The sequence below is a fragment of the Vombatus ursinus genome, unplaced genomic scaffold (genome assembly GCF_900497805.2).
Source record: "Vombatus ursinus unplaced genomic scaffold, bare-nosed wombat genome assembly UNPS02008961.1, whole genome shotgun sequence".
Lineage (NCBI taxonomy): Eukaryota > Metazoa > Chordata > Mammalia > Diprotodontia > Vombatidae > Vombatus > Vombatus ursinus.
This window is the reverse complement of record NW_020948739.1, coordinates 3768170-3792324: the sequence shown is the minus strand read 5'-3', so window position 1 is coordinate 3792324 and position 24155 is coordinate 3768170. Positions and strand designations below refer to the sequence as shown.

General features: G+C 39.3%; 1 protein-coding gene across 2 annotated transcripts in view; it reads left to right on the top strand.

The window, feature by feature from the left end:
- NIPAL2 (NIPA like domain containing 2) overlaps window positions 1-24155 on the top strand; it is a 131203-nt gene that overhangs the window by 36525 nt on the left and 70523 nt on the right. For both annotated transcript variants that reach the window (XM_027849869.1, XM_027849870.1), the window contains exons 2-3: window positions 13208-13276; window positions 15844-16015. In XM_027849869.1, the coding sequence (XP_027705670.1) occupies window positions 13208-13276; window positions 15844-16015 (241 nt within the window). The remainder of the gene's footprint in view (window positions 1-13207; window positions 13277-15843; window positions 16016-24155) is intronic.

Genomic DNA, 24155 nt, shown 5'->3' with positions numbered 1-24155 from the left:
GCCCCAGAGTCAGGAGGCTCTGAGTTCCAATCCTGCCTCAGATACTTACTAGCTGTGTGACCCTGGGCAAATCACTTAACTCACATTGCTTCTCCTCACTCCCCCATCCCCCAAAAAAGAAGAGAATGGAATCTGTAAAGTATTAGCGAATGAGCTTGACCTCCATAACGATAGCGGCAATTCTTTTGTTCAGGGATAGGGAGGCCATCTTACGTAGATCTCAAAAGACTGCTTGGGAGGTATGTCATTTTCTCACCTGCCAAGACTTATCAAACCACCAACTACTACCCACTTCCACTGACTCACACAGGAACCAACGATGCTGGCTGAAAAAATCTAGAATCTATCTTTAGTGACTTGGAAGACCTAGGTGGAAACTAGATTGACCTGGGAACACAGGTAGCATTTTTATCTCTCCTTGCTGTTGAAGGTCATGATTTTCAAAGATAAAGAAGACAATGAGATATGAAGAGATAACTGTGTAGATGGTATCAGAGAACAAAGCCATGGAGAGACATGATGAAGGTGGTATAGTGAATGAGGCACTGGACTTGGAGTCAGGAAGACCTAAGTTCAAATCCCACCCCAGTTATTTACTAGCTATATGACCCTAGACAAGTCCCTTAACCTCTCTGTATATCAATTTCCTCATTTGTAGGATGAGTCATAGCTTCCAACACCTCTTTCAACTTTAAATCTATGAACTAATGAGTGAGATCCCAATATAATGGGTTGTGTCTATGAAAAGAGTGCCTTTCATCAGTACTGCAAAGAATGTGTTTGACCAAAAATTTGTCGAGCTGTCCAAGAAGACATTGAACTGAAAATGATTGGGAATGAAAAAAAAACCCAGATACCACAACAGATCCATTTTATATGGAAGATATCAGATACAGCAGACTAGGAGTAGAAAAGGTGTCTATTTCATTGACAGGAGTAGATAACTTGGAAAAAGAATCAAGAACAACAATTATGTTGAAAAATTCGAATGACCAGAAAAATGTGCTGTAGGATAGTGGAAAAAACTGGATTTGGAGTCAGGCAAGATGAGTTCAAATCTCATCTCTGTTGCTTACTACCTGTGTGACTTTGAGCAAGTCATGTAATGTCTCTTGGCCTCCTTCATTTTGTCATCTGGAAAATTAGGGGAATGAATTCAATGGCCTCTAGGGTTCTTCCAACCCTGAGTCTATGGTCTTTCATCCTAATCTCTGTTCAAGGCAAGAAATGGAACAAGGAAAAGAGAGGCTCACTGCTGGGGCTTGTTGAGTCACATTAATGGGGAACAGAGACAAAACAGTTATTCAATGGATATTTTGTTCCCAGCTTCTCTATCAAGGAATGGTCTTCAGATTGTGAGGATAGAACCACCATGGAATTAGTCAAAGTATGTTAAAGAAAGAAGTGCCGGAAGAACCATCATAAGACCCTAGTGATCTTTGATAAGTTGTAGAAGAAGTAGGAACTGCACAGAAATTGGAGATGGGCAGATATCCCCTTATTTTTATAAGGGGAAAAAAGATAGTGTCTGCAAACTGCACATATCCAAGTCAAGGAGAGAAAGGAAGATGTATACCAATAACTGCAAAAGAAAATAGAGCAAAGTAAATGCACATAGAGGTACAAAAGGCATCATGGTGTAGTGGATAGTTGATGAACTTGAAATCAGAAAGACCTAGGTTCAAATTCTTTCTTCCACACTTACTAGCTGTGCACCCCTGAGCAAGCCACTTAACTTCTGCTTGCCTCAGTTTCCTATCTAAAAAATGAAGGTATTACCCAATGGCCTCTAAGGTCCCTGCCAGATCGAAATCTATGATTCTATGATCTTAAGACACTTGATCTCTCTGAGCCTATTTCCTCATCTGTAAAAATAAAAATAATAATAACTAGCATTTATATATAGCACTTTAAGATATGCTAAGCACTTTGTAACTAGTGCGTCATTTTATCCTCACAACAACTCTGGGAAGTAGGTGCTATTATTATACCCATTTTACAGATGAGAAAACTAAGACTGTGAGAGGTTAAATGATGGGCCCAGGCTCACACAGCTAATAAGTCTGATGTGGGATTTGAACTCAGGTCTTCTTGATTCTAGGACCAGCATTCCCTTTCAACTGTACTAATATAAATTAAGATAGTAGGATGTTGGTAGCTCGCGAAGATGCTGTTCTGAAAGTTATCTGGTATAAGTCAGGAAACCTAGTTTGCCATTTATTTCATTTGTCCAACAGCAACTGTGCAGTGGAGAGAGAGCATTGGAGTTGGAATCAGGAAAACCTGAGTTCAAATTCTGTCTCAGAGACTTATTAGCTGTGTGATCCTGGGCAAGTCACTTAAGTAACCTGTTTGCTCAGTTTCCTCAACTGCAAAATGGAGATAATAATAGCACCTCCTTCCCAGATGGAGTGGTGAGGACCAAGCGAGATGACACATACAATGCTTTACAAACCTTACGATGCTACATAAATGCCAGCTATAATATAATCACATTATTATTATTTCTTTCAGGTTGGCACCTTGATGGAACAGTAGGTAGGAAGTATTTTGCAAAATTTAAAGCGATATATAAAAGGCAGCAGTTATTATAATTGTTATTTCTTACTTGGGCCAATGATACAGTTTCCAGTTCATCTATACCTTGTCCTGTGCCATTCTTGTCCCATAAATCCTCCATACAAGATTTACCCCAAAGGGGTTTGTTCTATGAAGTTTGGATAGAGTCAAAAGTCTGCTCTTCAGGACCTAGAGGGCCACATTGGCTTCGAGGTCACTGGTTCCCCACCCCTGGTTTAAAAAATAAAAACTGTAAGACAGCTACTGTATTTTTCCCCACTAACTCCTGGGATTGAATTGTAATGTGATTTCATTAGCTACAGTAGAAGATTGAGTTAGCTTTTTGTTTGTTTTTAATAAATAGAATAAATAACTCTAGATTATGGTGGTTATTTTCTAACTGGAGAGGCATCATCGACTGGTATAACTCATCTTTGCCTGCTCTGGGGCTAGGTTTTCTTGCTTATGGGCTCTGACTATTTGCACAGTTCTGGGGTGGATGAAGTGACTTACTGTAATTTCTCATTGAATTTCTTGAGCATTATTTTGTCTGTTTCTATTTTTGTCTTTTTGGTGGAGTAGGTGTAGTAGCAGCAGATGGCATAGTGGATAGAACTCTGGACCTGAAGTCAGGAAGACCTGAGTTCAAATCCAGCATCAGACATTTACTAGTTGTGTGACCCTGGACAAGTCACTTAACCTCTGTTTTCCTCCTGTAAAATGAGGATATTAATAGCATCTAATTTGTAGGACTGTTAAGAGTTTTCTCATCTATAAAATGAAAGAGTTGGACCTGAGAGCATCTAAATGCTATCCTTTTTAGCTCTAAATCTATGATCCTAAGACATTTAACCTTTCTGAACCTGTTTCCTTATAGGTAATAATAATTGCTGGTGTTTGTATAGCCTTTTAAATTTGTAAAGCAAATTTAATTTAAATGCAATAAGATTTGCAAAACAAAACATAACAACACACCACTTAACATAGTGCCTGGCATATATATATATACATATATATATATATATACACACATATATATATATGTAGTAGGCACTATATAAATGCTCATTCCCTTCCCTAGGTGTGTGGGATGCCTGCCTCTGTTGAAGTCTGAAGTCTGCATCATGTCCTAGTTTTTTTTAAATAGGAGACAGCAAAATCTACCAACTTATGGCCAGTGAACCTGACCTTAACTCTTAGAAAAAATATCAAAGGCAAGGTTACTAAAGATTTATAAATGGGATCAATGATTGCAGAGAGAAAGGTTATGCCAGATCAATCTTATTTCTTTTATGACATGGTCACTAGATTGAATAGATCAAGGGAGTGCTATATAGTTTATTAAGATTTTAGCAAAGTGTCAAAGCAGATGACTGGTGTGGATGCACAGGGAGTGTACCAACCAAATTAGATTTTTTTTAATGTATAGAAAAGATGGAAAGGCCAGGTAACAAAGGATGAATATAGGAGTATGGATGCCACAATCCTATATAAATAGGGTCAAGAATGTTAAAGCTCAGAATGAGCTGGGGAGGTCAAGGGGAAACTAAAGACAACAGAAAGAGTTTCTTAAGCTATATTGAGATAAGGAGGACCAAAGAAGGGACAAGACATATGCGTGGGATAGATGGGACATTGATAACTGACAACAGAGAGAAGGTAAAGGTGCTTATTCCTCTTCTGTTTCTCCTTTCTCTGCAAAGGAGCATGAACTTGATATTGGAAATGATAGAATAAAAATGACTAATGGAATTTATAATGAAGATCAATAAGGAGGTAGTATTGGCAGATGTGTTCACCCTTTGTTTTCAAACAGGACCAGTGATATCATGGGGTGATGTCTTGACTTGTACATGAATTGGATTAAAGTGAGGCAGAGCTAGCAAAGTCATCAGCCTCACTCTTTCCAGAGGCATCAAAGTCCAGTGGCAAGACAAAAGTCAAGACAACTGGCACTGACCTAGGATACAGTGGATGACCTTGGCATCTTTAACGTCTGACCAAGCTGTAAGTGCTCTACAGTGCCTGCTTCAGTAGCCTTCGTGGCCATTGGAACAAGTTGTTCTCTGCCAATGCCGCTGGGGGAAGTCTTCACATGCTTGGGGTGGACATCCCCCTAACTCACTGACAGGTTTGAGATCTGTTGGTTATCCTCAACCTGGTTTAGCCAGTCTGCCAAGATGGTTTCTTGGTCCATTTCATTGTGTCCAATTCTGGGTGCCATGATTTAATTTAAGAAGGACATTGATAAGTTAGATAGTGTCCAGAGGAGGGCATGAAGGATCACCAAGGACCTTGAATCCATGACTTATGAAGTTTAGGACAAGGAACCTAGCAAGTTTGACTGGGAGAAGAAGAGACTCAGGAGGGTATCCTGGCTGTCTTCAAGTTTGAAGGTCTGTCATATGGAGGTGGGATAAAATTTGTTCTGTTTGGCTCCTGCAGGCCAAACCTACAACAGTGGGTAGAAGTTGGAAAGAGGCCAATTTGATGTCAGGAAAGTCTTTTTAAAAATTAGAGCAATTCCAAAAATGGAATGGCCTGCCTTGAGAGGTTGCGTGACACTCCTTGAAGGTCCTTAAACAGAGGTTATAGGCCACTTATCAGGTATGTGATAGTGGAGACTTCTTTTGTATGTGGGTTAGACTAGATGGCAGCTTCTGACTCTCTGAAGCCTATCATATGATTCTAGTAGAAATTATGGAGAAATATGAGCTAAGTGATAGCATAATTAAGTGGATTTATGCAAGGTAGAATGCTGAACAATGGGTAGTCATTAATTGTTCAATGTCACCTTGGAAAGAGGTACCTTGTAGAGAACTTCAGAGATTTGTGTTTCGAGCTTATGCTGTTTAATAGTATTATTAGTGACTTCCAGAGAAAGAACTGATAAATAGAAATATGTGTAGAATATTACATACTCATACCTATTTGTGTCTAATGGTAGCCATCTCTAGGGGTGGGGAGAAGAGGAAAAAATTAAATTTATATGATAACTTTATTATATATTTAAAAGGATAGCAAGTTGTACATAAGATATTTGCAGTTTTATGTGCAATCATCTCTTTAGTTATACTATGTTATGGAAATGCTTGTTTTATTTATATTATTTATTTTATTGTTAGTTGTAAATAGTTATATAATATAATTATAATTTATTTAGATTTTTTAAAAATTAAATTTAAAAATATATGGGTGGCATGCACATCAAATTTGCAGATGACATAAAGTTAGGAGGGGTTAATACAGAGGATAGCAGAACCAGTATTAAAAAAAAAACTGAATAGGCTGGAATATTAAACTGAATCTATTAAGATGATAGAAGACAGGTAGCTCAGCAGATACAGTACTAAACCTGGAGTCAGGAAGACCTGAGTTCAAATCCAGCCTCAGATTTACTAGCTGTCTGACCCTGGGCAAGTCACTTAACCTCTGTTTGCCTTAATATACTGGAGAAGGAAATGGAAAACCATTCCAGTATCTTTGCCAAGAAAACCCCATGGCCAATATTGGCATGCTATGGCCCACAGGGTCACAAAGAGTCAGACACAACTGACCAACAATTAAGAAGATATTGAATAGACACAAATGCAAATTAAAGTTGGATCCAAAAAAATCAACCTCACAAGTGTAGGATAAGACATGTCTTGATAATAATTTATCCAAAAGAAATGAGGATTTTTACTGGATTGCAAACTCAACATAAATCCACAGAAACAGCAGCCAAAAAAACTAATGCAATTCTGGGCTACATTAAAAGAAAACTAAGACCTAGGATTAGGGAGGTGGTAGTTCTGCTGGTCAGAAACACAGCTAGAGTATTATTTTCAGTTCTGGGTATATTTTAGGAAGAATATTGCTAAGCTAGACAGTGTCCAGAAGAGGGAAACCAAGATGGTGAAGGGCCTTGAGACCATGCTATATCAGGACCAATTGAAGATATTGGGAGTGTTTTGCGTGGAGAAGAAAAACATGCAGGCAGAGTGGATATGACAGGTGTATGCAAGTATTTTGAAAGGTTGTCTTGTGGAAAATGTATACTGCTTGGCTCTCAAGGGCAGCAATATATAGAAATTTCAGAGAGATGGATTTAAGTTGGGTATAAGGAAAAACTTCTCAATATTTAAAGCTGTAAATAAGTACAATGAGTTGGGGAGGGAGTGGATTCCCTCTCATGAGAGGTCAAAGCAAAGATTAAGATATTGTAGTGGTGATTCTGATTCAGATACGATTGAACTTGACGGCTACTGAGATCCCTTCCATCTGTGTGGATCTATGTTCACAAGTATGCTACCTTTGGAATCAAAGCCTTCTTGAGTAGGAGGCTGGACACTTAAGGTCTTTTCCTAATCCTAATTATGAGCATGAAGATTTTGATTAGAAGTTAATGACACTTTGAAGTTGAACATGATTAAAAAAGCCATTTCTGTGAAGAACAAATAGAGTCATCATTTCCTAATTAGCCTAGCAAATTGCTTAAGTGTTTGTAATTATCTGGTATTATATTAAGCAGAAGGGAACTCAAATGCAACTCAGATACTCAAATGGATCTGTGATCTCAGTGACTTGGATCTTTCCTCTAGTGATATAGATCACAACCTATCCCAATCTCCCCATTCTCTGCAACTCTTGTCTATGTCCTCTCTTACTCATAAATTTGACACCACCTAAGGTGTCAAATCAGTGTGTTGTACATTTTCCTCTTTTTCTCTTAGCATAGCTAAGGATGCCAGTGGGGCACTTGACTATCCACTAGAAGAGTTTTACTTTTATTCTATTGTGTTAAATCAAGGCTGTCCTATATTCAGTGTCATCTTAGTCTGAATGCTTGTATGGGAACTGGAAGTTCTCTTCCTCTTCTGTAGAGATCCAGGCATGTGCCAAATTTTAATGTTTCCAGAGGAAGCCCTGGGTGAAAACCAAGCAAGCCAGATTCTGATATTCCTAGGAGAAAGCTGGATGGGAGCACAAGTCAAAGAGATTTGCGAGAAGTGCCTCTAAGATTGAGCAGTATGCATGTGAGTCCGAAGCTTCTGCTTTAGGCCAAGGATTACAGCAATTTAAAAATATACCCTCTGATTCAGTAATACAGTTTGTGGCAACACCCACTACTGTTCATTGTTTTATAGTGTTCAGAACCTTCACTGCAGGATGGTCTCTCTTTTGCAGTTTCTTACAGATTTAACATTACACACCCATATGATTTTGACAACAACAGTCTAGTTGTGGTAAGAATTTGTGTGTAACTTTAAATCTGCATATTTTTGCCTAATGTGGGTACCTAGGAAAAATAAATTATTTATATTTAATTCTGACTTCAGAAAAGACTAATTAAATGACTGGCATGGTAGGAAGAACATTAGGCTTAGAGCAGAAAACCTATGTTCAAGTCTTTTCTCCAGCCCTTATCATATGGCCAATACAACTTGGTACCATGGAAAAAGCTATGGATTCTGTGGTCCAGGAGACCTGCTTGCAGTCCCAAGTTTGCCACTAACTAGCTGTATGACCACAGGCAAATCTCTTAACCTTTCTGGGTCTCAGTTTCTTCTAAAAATGAGGAAAGATAAAATAATAATAAAATGGGATAATAATGCCTCTACTCCTTGCCTTACAGGATTGTTTTAAGAAAAATGCTTGTAAGATGTATAATGGTACTATATATATACTACGTGTGTGTGTGTGTGTGTGTGTCTGTGTGTGTGTGTGTGTGTGTGTGTACTATATAAATGTCAGCTGCTGGATATCAGGAAAAGTTTTTTTAGTAATCAGAGTAAATCATGTAGGAGGATAATAGGTAAGCAGAGGCTGTGATAAAATTAGGATAGAGATTAGAACTATGTGCTCATCATAGGGAACTCCCATGTAAAGAACTTCCTCTACCAGTGTAAACTGGTATTTTCTTTGCAAAGTTGGCTAGACTGAAGTACTTCTTAAACTGTGAGTCTCGATCTCATCTGCAAAAAATTTGGCAGCAGAAAAATGTTCCTGAACATGCAATGACCAAAAATTAATGAAAAATGAAACATGTAACAAAGCTGAGGTGTTTTTGGCAACACTTACCAGTGTTGTACCTCAACTTCACTGCAGTCTTGGTTCTGAACACAAAGCATGTATACTTTGCACTGTGCATGCCCTCAGTCCATGCAACACCAAGCTGCCAGGGTGGAAAAAGTTTAAGAAGCCCTGGCCTAGAGTACCAAGAGGTTAATCAACTTGCCCAGGGTCTGTACACAGGCAGCATATTTTCATAGGTAGGATTTGAACCCAAGACTTTCTGGCCAGCTATCAGTTATGTCGCATAGTGACATTAAAAGGAAGTCAACTTTTGACAGTATCCCTTTGATATTACTGATTTACAAGTCCCAAATAGCCTCCTCTACCCTCACATGCACCAATATTGAAGTGGCTCCCTGAATAAGGGAAGTGATGAAATTGCAAGAATTACATCTGTAATCCTACAAGAATATTCTTTCCATCTTTTTTTGGTTATCATATGTAAATTCTAAGATTATCACTCTTAGAATCTGAAAAGTATAAAAGGGATTCCCTACCCACCCACCCCAATATATTTTTATGAAGTACAAAACAATTTGGCACCACTATGAGGAGAGAGGGGAAGTAATGCTTGCAGCCATATGTCATGAGGTCGAGCATACAGGAGGCCAAGCAGGCATTTCAGTAATTCAGTGGAAAAAAAGATAGTGAGACCAGTTGTTTGATACCGTCCTGTCAACACTAGTTGATAAGAATCCTTAGATATTTGAAACAGTTGCTCTATCATTTCCACCCAGCCAAGGTCTGTTGAAACTCTTTCCTTTTTTGTGTTTTTTTTTTTAGTTCTTACATATTTAGAGAAATATTCAGCCCCTGACAACATAGTGAAATAGTGATTATCTTCAGGGCCATGCTCTGTGCCTCTTTATCCCTTTTCATTCTTTTCTCCTCTCCCCTAGCCACTGACCCTCTTTGTTGTGTTGTTCAGTTGTTTCAATTGTGCCTGACTCTTCATGACTCCATTTGGGGTTTTCTTAGCAGAGATACTGGAATGGTTTGCCATTTCCTTCTCCAGCTCATTTTACAGATGAGGAACTGAGGCAAGCAGGGTTAAGTGACTTGCCCAGGATCACACAGCTAGTAAGTGTCTGAGGCTGGATTGGAACTCAGGGAAGATGAGTCTTCCTGACTCTAGGTCAATCACTCTATCCACTGCATCACCTAGCTGCCCATAAAGACCCCCCCAGTTAGAGCCATAACTGACCATTTTTATACCTCGGAGCAAAAGCAAAAAAACGCACCCTCAAATCAACCTTTTAAGGTAAATTGGGCAGTAGGTGGAGCCAGCTGAGGAGAAAATCCTGTGGGATGTGACTTTTAGGGCTAACTAGCTACTATGTAGCTGAAATACTAGGGCAGGCACAGTGGAGAGAGTGCAGGGCCTGAAGTCAGGAAAAGGAAGACTCATCTTCCTGAGTTCAAATCCAGCCTCAGACACTCACTAGCTATGTGATCCTGGGCAAGTCACTTAACCCTGTTTGCCTCAGTTTCTTCATCTGTAAAATGAACTGGAGAAGGAGATGGCAAACCACCCCAGTTTCCTTGCCAAGAAAACCCCAAATGGGGTCACTAAAAGTCAGGCACGACTGAACAACCAAACAACTGAAATACTCCAAATGCTATCAGCCCCCTCTAAATTTGGGTGCCATTAGATAGGCATTCATCTTGAGTTATGGCTTTGCTTCTAGCATCCTGACACACAAATTCACATTAAGGTGACTTTGAATTCAGGGCTGGAGGAGGTCTTTGTGATTATCTGCATAATGTTCTCATTTTGCAGGTGGGAATACTCAGGCCCACAGAATCTAATTGGCTGATTCAAGGTCTCATAGGGAATCATCAGTAGAGCTGGCTAGACCCAGGATTTCCTGACTGACTCACAGGGCAGTGCCCTTTCATTATTCAGGACTGCTAATTCAATGTGTCATACCCCTCCAAGGGTGTTTATCTGTGGTTTTAAAGAAGACCTATGGACAGGATACTATTCAACTCAAAAGAATGAATCTCTAATGCTAAACACCATCATGTCCCACAGCATCTGGGTATGGAGATGCTAGGGAGCAACAAGGCATTCTCTTTCATCTTCAAATCACAGAGTTGACTACCTCCTGCATCTATCAAGTAAGGCCAGCTCTGTCTAATACCACTTCAACTGCTTGATGAGTGAGTTAAGGGATTTTTAAAGGAAATTTTTTCCACTCATCATTTTAATTTTATAATTATATAAGATCTCCATAATTATCCATTCAATATTATGTACTTTGTGTTCAATACAAATCCCTTCATCACTGAGGCCTTAATTTAAAAAAAATATTTCTGGCAAATGCACTGGGCTGGAAATAGAAAACATGCAAATAGCATATGCAAATTATATATTGGTCTGCAATGTTGTCTGATACAATAGTACCCAGTGAGAAATAAAATAGTCAAAATTAATGCCAAGAACCTCCATTAAGAGAAGGAATTTTCAGCTGAACAAAGACTGTAGGTATTATATATCTGCTAACAAAGGGGTCCTCATTTTTCTACTCTGCCCCATTTATAATATCTATGTAACAAAGCCCTAAAATCTTCCAAGATGTGCTGTATCGTGGAAAGAATTTGCTGTAGTTATAATCCACCTTTGAAATTCAACGAGCTCTTAAATATTTCAAGGAAATATGTTCTGTAGAAGGGAGAAAACAGAAAGATTATATCCATGGGCATTTATACAAGTAGAATATTGGTTCAGTCTCCCAATGTTTCTATCATAGAGTCATTAGGTACAGCAACAAATATGCCTTATGAGATATGAAGAATACATAACTCCCTCTGAATGTGTTGTCTACTATTCATTCTGTGGGTAATATGTAAGTTTTTTTAAAGCCTTTCTCCCTTCAGAGAATCCCAATTATGCATCTACTTTTTCTCTAGCACCATAGGGGGATATAGTTGAGTAAATGACCTTGGCGCTGCCTTTAAAGAGCTTCAATCAAGATAAGAAAACACTAATGGTGGTCTAATGGTAGCCATCTTCACGTTGAGGGGAAGGAGGGGAAGGGAAGAAAAAAAAAGAAATTTGCATGATAACTTTATTATGTATTTAAAAGGAATAGATAGTTTTATAATTATCTTTTTTATTATATTGTGTTGGAAATGCTTGTTTTATTCCATAAGTTAAAAATAAAATAAATACATTTTTAAAAAAGTTTTTAAAAAGATAAGGAAACACCAATAAAAATGAATCAATAAGAGACAAAGCGAGGCAGGAATGCATTTTGGTACTGGGAAGTGGGGTAGGAATAATAATAATCAATAATAATAGCTAACATTTATATAGCACTTATTATGTACCAGGCCCTGTGCTAAGAGCTTTACAATTATTATCTCATCTGGTCCTCACAACAGTCCTGAGAGGTAGATGCTATTATTAGCCTCATTTTATAGATGAGGAAATTGAAGCAAACAGAGGTTAAGTACCTTGCCCAGGGTCACACAGCAAGTGTCAGAGGCTGGATTTGAATTCAGATCTTCCTGACTCCAAGCTCATTACTCAAAAATGATAACTATTGGGATACCTAGGTGGTATAGTACATAGAGCATCCTGCCCTGGAGTCAGGAGGACCTGAGCCTCAAACACTTACTAGTTGTGTGACCCTGGGCAAGTAACTTAACCCACATTGCCTCCAAAAAAAAAAAGGATAAGAAAATTACAACTGTTTTCATGTGTTTAAAGAGCCATGATACAGAAGGGGAATTAGATTTGTTCTGCCTGGCCCCAAAGGGCAGAACCAGGAGCAAAGGGTGGAAGCTGAATAGAGACAAAATTTGGAGTTAATGGAGGGGAAAACTTCCTGAACAACAACAATCCAACTAGGAAGTGGTAGATTTTCCCTTCCTTGGAAGTCTTCAAAGCAGAGGCCAGAAAGCCATTTTTCTGGCATGGTATAGAAGTGATTGTTAATGGAAAGGTTGACCTAGATAGCCTTAGAGCTCCCTTACGCATCTGGAATTCTATGATTCATCAGGAGCAAATGGGAATGGACACTAGTCTTGGAGTCAGGAAGACTTGGGCTCAAACCCAGCCTCCAGCCCTGAGGAATAATCCCAGACACGTTGTTTAAACTCTCTGAAGCATCATGAGCTAAGTCTTGAAGGAAACTAAGGATTCTCAGAGGCAGAGGTGAGGAGAGAAAACCTCTCAGGCATATGGGACAGTGGGCATGGAGATGTGGACTTCAGAGCTATATAACATAGGACAGGGGTGGGAACCTGTGGCCTTGAGGTCATGTGTGGCCTTCTAGGTCCTCAAGTGTGGCCCTTAGACTGAATCCAAAGGGCTGCACTTGAGGACCTTAAGGGCCACATGTGGCCTCAAGGCAACAGGTTCCCCACCCCTGAATAGGACTTAGAATGGAGCTTGGAAGCTCGTTTTATGGTTTCATTAAGCGAGACATAAATAGCTAGAAACTTCAATGTAGGACTCGGTTAATCCTATTATTTTAACTAAATGATGATAGCAGAACTTACATTCATATTTGAAGCCTGAATTGATTAACCTTTTTCAGGAGAACTCTTACAAGGATTATTCTTTTTTTAAACTGTTTTACAGACTCACCTCTTTGGTGCATTGCTGGCACTTACAGGAAACTTAGTCATCAGCATTTCACTCAACATACAGGTATGAAAAATATTCTTGTAATTTAATGGTTTTATTTCCTTTGAGCTTATTGCTTCAGTTTCCTTCCCAGCCCTTCCTTCTGGGAATTTATGCAGAGTATGAAGATTCTTTGGAAAGCATTCATTTGCAGACCACATGGGTTTCCATTTTTCCTTTTTTTTTTTTAACACTTAAGAAAACTAGGCTAGAACCATATGGTTTTCGCTCTTTTTTAAGAGAAACCTATGGAAGGGAAAGCAGGGACTTAAATCAAACCATGAACCAGTTTCTGCTTTGAGATCTTAGGCAAGTGAATTGACCTCCAGGAGGTCAATTTCCTCAGTTTCCCCCTCTGTAAAGACAGAGGCTTGGAAAGGGGGATCTTTAAGGCTCCTTCTGGCTCCAACATTCTATCTTTCCTGGGACCACAGAATGAACTGTTCTCATTTGCTTAATCTTGAACTAAATATAAATAACTTTTTTTTTTACAGACCCATGAACCAAACTCTAGCATTATTATTATGTATTTACATAATATGCCAGGGTGAACTTGAACCATTCAGTCAATCAAGAAACATTTTACCAAGTGTCTACTATGTACCAGGCATCTGCTATGGGATGCAAGGAGGGGGAGGGAACAAGAATTTACAAAGTGCCTACTATATGCCAGGAACTGTGCTAAGCACTTTACAAATATTATCTAATTTTGTATCAGAGAGTATACAAAGACCAAAAAAAGAAAAAGTCCAAAACAATCCCTGCTCACAAGGAATTTACATTCAGTTAGGGAGACAACATGTAATGGAAGCATGACATAGTAAATAGGGCACCAGACTTGGGGTCAGGAAGATTTGGGTTCGGCTGCTAGCTCAGATGTTTGCTCACTGTGTGATGCTGGCCAGGTCACTTAACCTTCTGTGTCTCAGGTTCCACATCTATAAAAGGAGGGAGCTGGACTTGATGGTCTCTAATGCCTTTTCCAGCACTAGATCTATGATCCAGTGATCCTTTCTACACATATACGTATCTATAGAACAAACACACACAATCCATAGGAGTCAATTAATTAGAAGATAGTTAGGAATGGGAGGGAGAGCCCTCCTGGAGGAGGTGGAGCTTGGACTTGAAGGAAGGGGGATGACAGCAGCTGTGGGCTGGTAAATGTTTAACAACCAGCTCTCCCGCATACGTTTAAGTTTCATCTGTATTATTAACATTTTCTCAATCACTTTCTTAAGCCTAGACACTGGACAAAACAACAAATCAAGCCCTGATTTGTAGCACTGGCCAATTTCCAAGATGCAAATGCTCACACTGAAAATTTAACTACTGGCTCTCAGACAGTTCGAGTTGGCTCCAGCACACCCTTGGGCATAGATGAGGAGTGCCTGCAATCCAGGCATGGGGTATGGACACTACCAAGCTACAGAAACAGTAGGTGAGAGGGCCATATGTGTAGAATAGAGAGAAAGTCAATTTGGTCCTACTGTTTCTCCCCCTCCTCACCTCCACTTCTTGGACTCTGCCTTGCTTCAGGATAGTACCTTGTACAGGTAGCACTTTATCCTCCCAGCTTCTAGATTGTGGTCATTGAGTTGTTTCAGTTACGTCTTACTCTTCATGACCCCATTTGGGGTATTCTTGGCAAAGATACTGGAGTGGTCTGCCATTTCCTTCTCCAGCTCACTTTACAGATGAGGACACTGAGGCCAACAGGGTTAAGTGACTTGTCCGGGGTCACATAGTTACTAAGTGTCTGAGGCTGGATTTGATTCATGAAGATGAGTCTTCCTGGCTCCAGTTCTGGAGCTCTTATCCACTGCCCCACCTAGCTGCCCCATACAGCTGTCAGATACTTTGCCTTCCTTCTACACTCTATGTATCATATAAGTATGCATTTTTTACATGTTGCCCCCACCATTCAAATCTAAGCATCTTGAGGGCAGGGACTATTTTTGTCTTTCTTTATACCCCTAGTGCTAGTAAGCACTTAACATATGTTTGTTAACCATTGACTGCCTGGCCATAGAATGAAGAAAGGGGAGTAATTTATACTGAGGGTGGAAAGGTGGGTTGCAAAAGGACTTTAAAAGTCAAATGAAAGAGTTTAAATTTATTGAGTTTGGTGGTGACATAGATATATTCTTAAGGAAGATCATTTTTGGTAGAAATGTAGAGAATGGATTGGAGTAGGGAGAGACTTGAGGTAGGGAGATCAGTCATGAGACCATTGCTAGTTGAGAAGGATTGAGGGTTTGGCAGAAAGAGCCCTGGACTTGGAGTCAGGAAAGACCTGGGTTCTAACCCTACTTCTCATACTAACTGAGTGATCATGGGAAAGTAATCCCCTCTCAGAGCCTTAGTTCCTTCATCTGTAAAATGATACCCATCTCATAGGGCTATTGTGAGGTAAGTACTCTGAAATCCCTAAAGAGCTTGAGAAATATCACTTGTTATCATTCAAGAAATAGGAAACATGTAAAGCCCCTTTTTTTCATAATCTGCACCTAAGTCACCTTTTAAAAATTAATGTAAGATGCTTTCTCTTTGTGAAAAATGTTTTTATTTATACTCCTAATTCTATCCAGAAATATTCTCACCTTAAATCGGCACATCAAGGAAGCCAAAAGCCCTACTTCCGAAGTATCTTGTGGTGGTGCGGGAGCCTCCTGATGGCAATTGGGGAGACAGGAAACTTTGCAGCCTATGGATTGGCACCCATTACTCTCATTGCACCTTTGGGTTGCATGTCTGTTGCGGGTAAGACATTTTTTCTATATTTTGAAACAAAGACGTTCCCCAGTATATTCAAAACACAAGACAAATGATCCCTGCACATTAGGAGCACAGCCTCTGATTTCTGAGTTCATGACATAGTCGCCATTGAATTGACTGATTGTGTTGAGTTATGACTTCACATTGCGTGATCAGTCGTAAGTGAATTTATTTCTCATAGAATCCTGGAGTCAACTTAGTAGGGACCTTCGGGATCATCTAGCTGAAAAGAATTTAATCTAACCCCCTTATTTTCTAGATGAAGAAACAAAACCTAGAAAGGTAAGCAACTTTTTCCTTATCATCCAGGAAGTGTCAGAGGCAGGATTTGAACCTAAGACCTCTGATTCAAAATCTAGCATTGAATTTTCTCCATAGCATTCATGACAACCAGATAGACCTCCAACCTATACTCAAACATCTCCAGTGTTACAGAGCTGATTGCCTTATGAAATAGCCTGCTCTATTGGAGGCAGCTAGGTGGCTCAATGGATAAGACCCTGGGCCTGGAGTCAGGAACACCTGAGTTCAAATCCAGCCTCAAACACTTACTGGCTGTGTGGCTTTGGGTAAGTCACTTAACCTGTTTGCCTCAATTTCCTCAAATATAAAATGAGAGCAATATTAGCACGTACTTTCCAGAGTTATTGTGAGGATCACATAGTTTAATATTTGTAAAGTACTTAGCACAATGCCTTGCACATAGTAGGTACTATATAAATGTTAGCTATTATTATTGTTATGGCAGCTAGGTGGTACAGTGGATAGAGTGCCAGGCCTGGAGTCAGGAAGACTCATATTCCTGAGTTGAAATCTGGCCTCAGACACTTAGTAGCTATGTGACCCTGGGCAAGTCACTTCACCCTGTTCGCCTTTTCTCATCTGTAAAGTGAGCTGGAGAAGGAAATGGCGAACCACTCCAGTATCTTTGCCAAGAAAACTCCAAATGAGGTCACACACAGTCAGACACAACAACTGAACAAAAACAACAATTATTATTATTGGAGTCACTCAGAACATTCTTCCTTATATTGAGTCTGCTTTCCTGTACCTGGGGGAGTACAGAGGCTAATTAGGATAAATTTAATATCTCTTCCAAATGACAGTCCTTTATTTTTTTAATTAAATGTTTCATTTAAAAGTTAACATTGAACATCAATGTAATCAATACTGTTGGAGGAACAGCATGATGCCATAAAAAGAGTACTGAACTCGGAGTCATAGGATCTGGTCTCAAACCTGGCTCTGCCAGGTGATACAGTGGTTACGATGCCAGGCCCGGAGTCGGGAAGACCTGAGTTCAAATCCAGCCTCAGAAACTTACTTAGCCCACTTTGCCTCAGTTTCCTCATCTGTAAAATGAGCCAGAGAAGGAAATGGCAAACCACTCTAGTATTTGCCAAGAAAACCCCCAATGGGGCCAGGAAGAACAATCACTCCGGGCAAATCACTTAAGCTTTCTAGGCCTCAGTTTTTTCATCTGTAAATAAGGAGGTTGGACTAGATGATCTCTAACAGTCACTTCAAGGTCCAAATTTATGATAGTTTTGGAACAAAATGCGCTTAATAACTACTTACATTTAGATTAATTTTGGCGCAGAAAGGATCATAACAACTTTTCAGTCTCTCTCTCTATATCCTCATCAGGATTCTTTGATTTCTTTCACTTTTCCTCTCTTAGGGAATAATATCCCTTGACATATTAAAAGACTGTTGTCAAGGCTAGCCCCTCTCCCCCCTTGCCCCATCCCAAGTCTTTATAAGATCATAGCATTAGAGACAGAAGGAACTTCAGAGGTCATCTGGTCCAACAGCCTCATTCACACATAACAAAACTAGAGAAACTAAGGTTATGCAGGTAGAAAGGGGAAAGGCCAGGATTTGAACACCAGACCTCTGACTTGGAAGCCAAATGATCTCTCTACTACACCAGAGATAACCTGGGAAGAAGGTAGAAAGAGGCAGGCTAAACATCCCTGGTTCCTAAAGCTGATGAGGTTTCAAGTCTCCTTACCATTGTTCATTTTCATAGTCACCCTTCTTACCTGTCATTATTCATGAAACTTAATAGAATTTTCAATTGGACTTTCTGGTGTTGCTTCTAAAATGGAAATTTAATTTTTTCCATCCTTTATGCCCCTGGTTTGCTTTTTGTCGGTGAAACTAAATAGGTTGGTTTCATGGTCTGATTTTCAGTTTCTGATTCTTGGAAATTAACATCAGCGTCATTCGTGAAATAGTTACAAAAATCCCTTGCATTGAAATTGAGCAATTATTTCACTTCATGTTAGGTTTTGTTAAACCAGGTTTAAATTTTAAACATATTGGAACAGTATTGCTTGAACAGTCAAAAACGATTCCTCCCTGCGTATATCTTGACGTCACTTTTTATTAGGACAGGAAATTTTGAAATTGACCATGTTGTGATGGTTATAGTCTAGTTTCTAAATCCTTTTCTTTCAAAGAGTTTCATCTGTGCTCGTTTGAAGAGATTTCCCAAGCACCCTAATAAGGGGAAATGAAATGTTTCTAAACGTCAAAAGGGAAAATTCGTTCTCTAAGCCCACTTCAAGTCAACAACTTCTTCTGAGGTTTCTCTGCATCTGCTGCCATGGAAACATTGTATTTCTAAATCTCTGTAAAATTTAGAGCCTTCTTTGATATGGTAACAAACCAAGAGAGATGGCTTCTGCCTTTTGTTAACAGAGACCAAAAAATGTGGTGATATGTCTTGATTTTAAGGTCTCTAAAATGTTTCTTATGTACTTTTGTATTGCTGGCAAAGAGGATTTTATTCGACTCCCTAAAACAAAACACAATCCAGACTTGAGTGACTTGGATAAATACACAGGTTATCTAATAAGTTATTATTTATGAGCATTCTGATTGAATGAATAAATTAGGGTATTTCTCACTTGTTCTATTCTTTAGCTCCTAGGCAACCAAATACCCTTGACATTTTTTTCATTCAAAGAACCCCAGAAATGAGAAATGAAAAAATGTTTTATTGTCAACCTTGGCACTTCTCCAAACTCCATCTATTCTTGAAATGCTGTGTGGGGGCTTTCTAAGATAGAATTCTGTTTGCTTGTGAAGGCAGCTTATTGTGATGAAGCGCCAGCCTCAGAACTAGGAAAATATGAGCTCTGGCTCTACATGTAAGTCATACTGGCTGGGTTACCCTGGACAACTTATTGGACCTCTCAGGCTTCCAGGAAACTCTCTAAGATTAAATGAGTAGGGGCAGCTAGGTGGCACAGTGGATAGGTAGTGCTGGAGTCAGGAGGACCTGAGTTCAAAGCTGACCTCAGACACTTGACACTTACTAGCTGTGTGACCCTGGGCAAGTCATTTAACCCCATTGCCTAGCCAAAAAAGAAGGGCTAAATGAGTGATGGACGAGGTGTGGGACTACATTGGCAGAAGTTTCCTCAAATGTATGTGTGTATACACTACATATATATACATATCTATAACATATGAAGATATGCATACATACATACATACATACATACATACATACATACATACATACATACATGGGCAACTAGGTGGCACAATGGATAGAGTGCCAGACCTGGAGTCAGGAAGATTCATCATTCTGAGTTCAAATCTGACCTCAAATACTTACTAACTGTGTGATCCTGGGCAAGTCACTTCACCCTGTTCACCTCAGTTTCCTCATCTGTAAAATGAGCTAGAGAAGGAAATGGCAAACTACTCCAGTATCTTTGCCAAGAAAACCTCAAATGGGGTCATGGAGAGTCAGATAGGAATGAAAATGACTAAACAACAAAATATACATACATATATATGTATGTGTGTATATGTTTGTATATACTAGTTTAACTTAATATATAATTTCCCTATACTTAATGTGAAGAGGAAGTATGTTGTAGTGGAGAAAGCATAAGATGTAAAGTCGGAGAATCTAGATTTAAATCCTAGATCATTTACCCACTGTATCCCGTATGACCTTGGACAGATAATTTAACCTCTCTGAGACTTCCTTAGTTTCCTTTCTCTAAAGAGAAGGGGTTGGAGGACTAGTTGAGAGGTGTCAAATGCCTTCAAGGCTTTTTGCCACCTACACCACTCCTGAACCAGATTAAAATATAATTGGGAAGTATTTCACAAAATAAACAAAAATACAACGAACTTAAACCACATTTAAAAAAAAATGTCACTATGCCCTCGTTGAGGATTGTTAAGTACAGCCTAGTGTCCTCCATTTTTATTTGAGTTTGATACCACTGGACTAGATAATTTCATACGCTCAGTGTTTTAACTAATTTTGGTTTGCCTCAGTAGGATATTTGTGACCAAGGGCATGTGTTTTGATAAGCCAAGGATAGGACTGCAAAAAGAGGTGATATATTTTGTAGAATCAAAGAATGTTACAACTGAAAGGGATATTAGAGATTATGTAGTTGGACCTCTATATTTTACAGATGAAAAAACTGAGGCCTAGAGAGGGAAAATGACTTGTCCAAAGTCACAATGGCAAAGACAGGAGTAGAATAGGTGGCACTAAAACCCAGTTGTCTTAACTACTAGTCTACTGGGACTCTTCTACTAGTCCCCAGTTTCTAATCTTCACAAAGTATCGATAGACATTGGAATTCTATAGTTGATATTGATTTGTTTTGGGGGGCTCTAATCATTCTCCAAAAGTAGGATAGATTTCCTTGGGAGATAGAGTGTTCCTCATTTTGGAAATATTTAAGCAAAGGCTGGATGACAGATTGTTGGGAATATTGCAGAAGGGGGTTTTGGTCAGACATTGGTCCTAATAGATGGTGTCTGAGGTCTCTTCTAGGTCTCAAATTCTGTGATTATCACAACATTAAGAGGACTATCTCAGAGTGAAGGGGCAGGTCTTTCCAAAGAGGGACACCTCATTTCTCTGGAAGCTTTGCATTTCTGAGATAGGAGGGTGATATGGAGAAAAAAAATTGTAGATCAACATGAGAAAGCAGATCAAATGGCAGTAGTTGTGTCTGTCTGGTGTGTTGTGTTGGGGGCAGGCAAAGAAGAGGAAATTAAGGACCATGAGGCCACTAGGTGGCACAGTGGGTAGTTGTGGATGGTTTTTTGTTGTTTTGTGGGGTTTTTGGACACATATCTTTTAATTTGTCATCATGAAACCACTTACATTATCAAATTGGATGTTAAGTGTATTTTTAATGAAAAGTAAATTTTTTCAAAGTCTAACCATGATCATAACCCATAGATTTTCTCTTTATTTAATTTATTTTAAAAAAACATTTAATTTTTATTTTCAGTTCCTGAATTTTCTCTCTCCCCCCTATCACTCCTCCACTCATTGAGAAGGCAAGAAATATAATACCCATTATACATATGAAGTTACACAAAACATATTTAGTGGAGAGTCAGAAAGACCTAAATTCAAATCCCACCTAAGATATTTCCTAGCTGTGTGACCTGGGTAAGGAGACTGAGGCAGATAGAGGTTAATTGGAAGCCAATTAACCTCTATCTGCCTCAGTCTCCTTATATATAAAATAGATAAAAATAGATCTTACCTCATAGGCTTGTTGTTAGGATCAAATGAGATATATTAGGTAAAGCACTTGGCACAGTGCCTGACACTTGGTACGTATTTAATAAGTGCATGTTTTCTTCCCTCCTTACCCACATGAATCAAAATTCTGGGGACTGGTTTCCTAGGGAAGGGTGTATTTCAAGAAGAATTAGATTGTTCTAACATTGATAAAGTATTTAAACTACCATCAAAGAGATGCTGCCCCACAAGTGTAAACAGTCTCTAGGTATAATGGACAAAGTCCAGTTGGGATTCTAGAGACATATACCCTAAGCTAGATATATATCATAAGCTAGGTAAGATAATCATAGAGGCAAGACACAAAATTGGAGGGGAGATAACTTTACTCTTTATAAGCTGTGTATGCATGTAAGAGTATATTATGCCCTTATTCTTCATGGATGTGTTCAGAAAAGACATGATAATCAATGAAAATCTAAGTAATAGGACAGAAAGACTTTGAAGAAAGACTTTGGGTATTGTATTTCTTGCCTTCTCAATGAGTGGAGGAGGGACAGGAGGGAGAGAGAAAATTCAGCGTCAAATAATGAAGTTCTTCAGATGGAGAGAGAAAGAAAGGAGAGATACAGGGTGCTGATGGTAAAATCCTTAAAGAGAGAAGGCCCTCAGCTTCTTACAGACTGTACTAAATCCCCTCTAGAGAACCACATTACATCTGTCAAGACAATTCCAGTCGTCCATATCTGCCATCTCAGACTCATTCTTTCACTCACCCCACATGTCCATTCAATTGCCAAGTTTGTGCCATTCCTTCCTGTACCACCCCAATCAGATCCACCCCCTTCTCTCTTCTTATACCACAACCACCCTCATCCAGGTCCCATCACCTTACCCTTGATTATCTCAGTAGCCGTGCCTCCAGTCTCTTCCCTTTCTGATCCATCCTTCACACAGATGCCAAATTGACATTTCCAAAGCATAGATCTGACCATGTCATTTTTTTTTCCTCCTATAGTCTCAGTGTCCCCAGGATGAAATGCCATATGTGGCATTTAAAGACCTTCACAATCTGGCTTCAACCTACCTTTCCAGGATTGTTATTCATTATTCCCCTCTACACACTCTTCAATCCAGCCTTATAAGCATGTTTGCTATTCCTCACAAACAAAATTCTGTCTTTTCCATCTCTCTGCTTTCATATGGACTCCACCCCCCACCACCTCCCCTCAGTCTGGAATAGACTCACTCCTTACCTTCACTAATTGGGATCCCTGGCCTTCTTCAAAACTCAGCTTATGCACCATCTCCTACATGAGGCCTCTTCTGATCCATCTATTTGTGTCTTCTGCCCAGATGAGCTTGAATCAACTTTGTATGTATATATGTATGTGTGTGTATATGCATGAGTGTATATAGTTTTTTTTTCAGTTGTTTCAATCGTGTCCAACCTTTAAGGCCCCCTTTGGGGTTTACTTGGCAGAGATACTGGAGTGGTTTGCCATTTCCTTCTCCAGCTCATTTTATAGAGGAGGAAACAGAGGCAAACAAGGTGAAGTGACTTGCCCAGGGTCACACAGCTAGTAAGTATCTGAGGCCAGATTTGAACTCAAGACTTCCTGATTCTAGGCTGGGCACTCTATCCACTGTGCCTTCTACCTGCCCGTGAGCATACCTGTGCATCAATACACGTATGATTTTCTTATAGAAGATGTCCCAAAAGTCTGAGTGCGGTGTTAAGTTTTAATAGATTCAATAGCTTGAAGCTGAACTCAGACTTTTGGGACACCCTATGTATGAGTGTGTGTGAGAGTGAGTGCGTGTGTGTGTGTGTGTGTGTGTGTGTGTGTGTGTGTGTGTGTTGTTCCTGCTGATAGAATGTATGGGAAAATGTGTTGTAGAAGTACCCTCCAGAGCTACAGTTCAGCAACTTGTCTGTGCTTCACATTAGAGAGTTAACCTGAGGCACTGAGTGTTTTAACGCCTCGCTCAGGTTCACACAGCTTAATATAGATCAGAGGTCAGACCTGAACTCAGGTCTTCCTGATTCCAAGGTTACCTCTCTATCCATTATGCCATGTCGACTCCCAATGGAAATGATAATAATAACCAACACTGACATGGTGCTTTAAAGTTTGCAAAACACTTAATAAACATTTTCTTACTGAAGCCCTACAATAACCCTGTGAAGTAGGCGCTGTTCTCCCGATTTTACAGAGGAGGAAATTGAGGCTTAGAGAGGGTCAGTGACCTGCCTGCTGTTACATAGCTAATTAAGTCTCAGAGGAGGGATTTGAACCCAGGTTTTCCTGATTCCTGGTCCAGCATGCCATTCACTGGGCCACACTACCTCTCTGTTTAAAAAAAAAAAAACCTTCTACCAATTACTGGGTCATCTTTTAGAGATAATCTAGAGTATCCAATTTAATCCTGAGAGATTTTGGTTTAAGGCTCATAAAAATTCACTTGAAATGTTTTATTTGATTAGACTGTTTTTCCAGAGGCTGAATTATTTTCTTGAAACAAACCCCTATTCTCATTCATCATAATAGCTTATGGTCTATTTATTATTAATACTGAGAATCAAATGTATTTTAGATT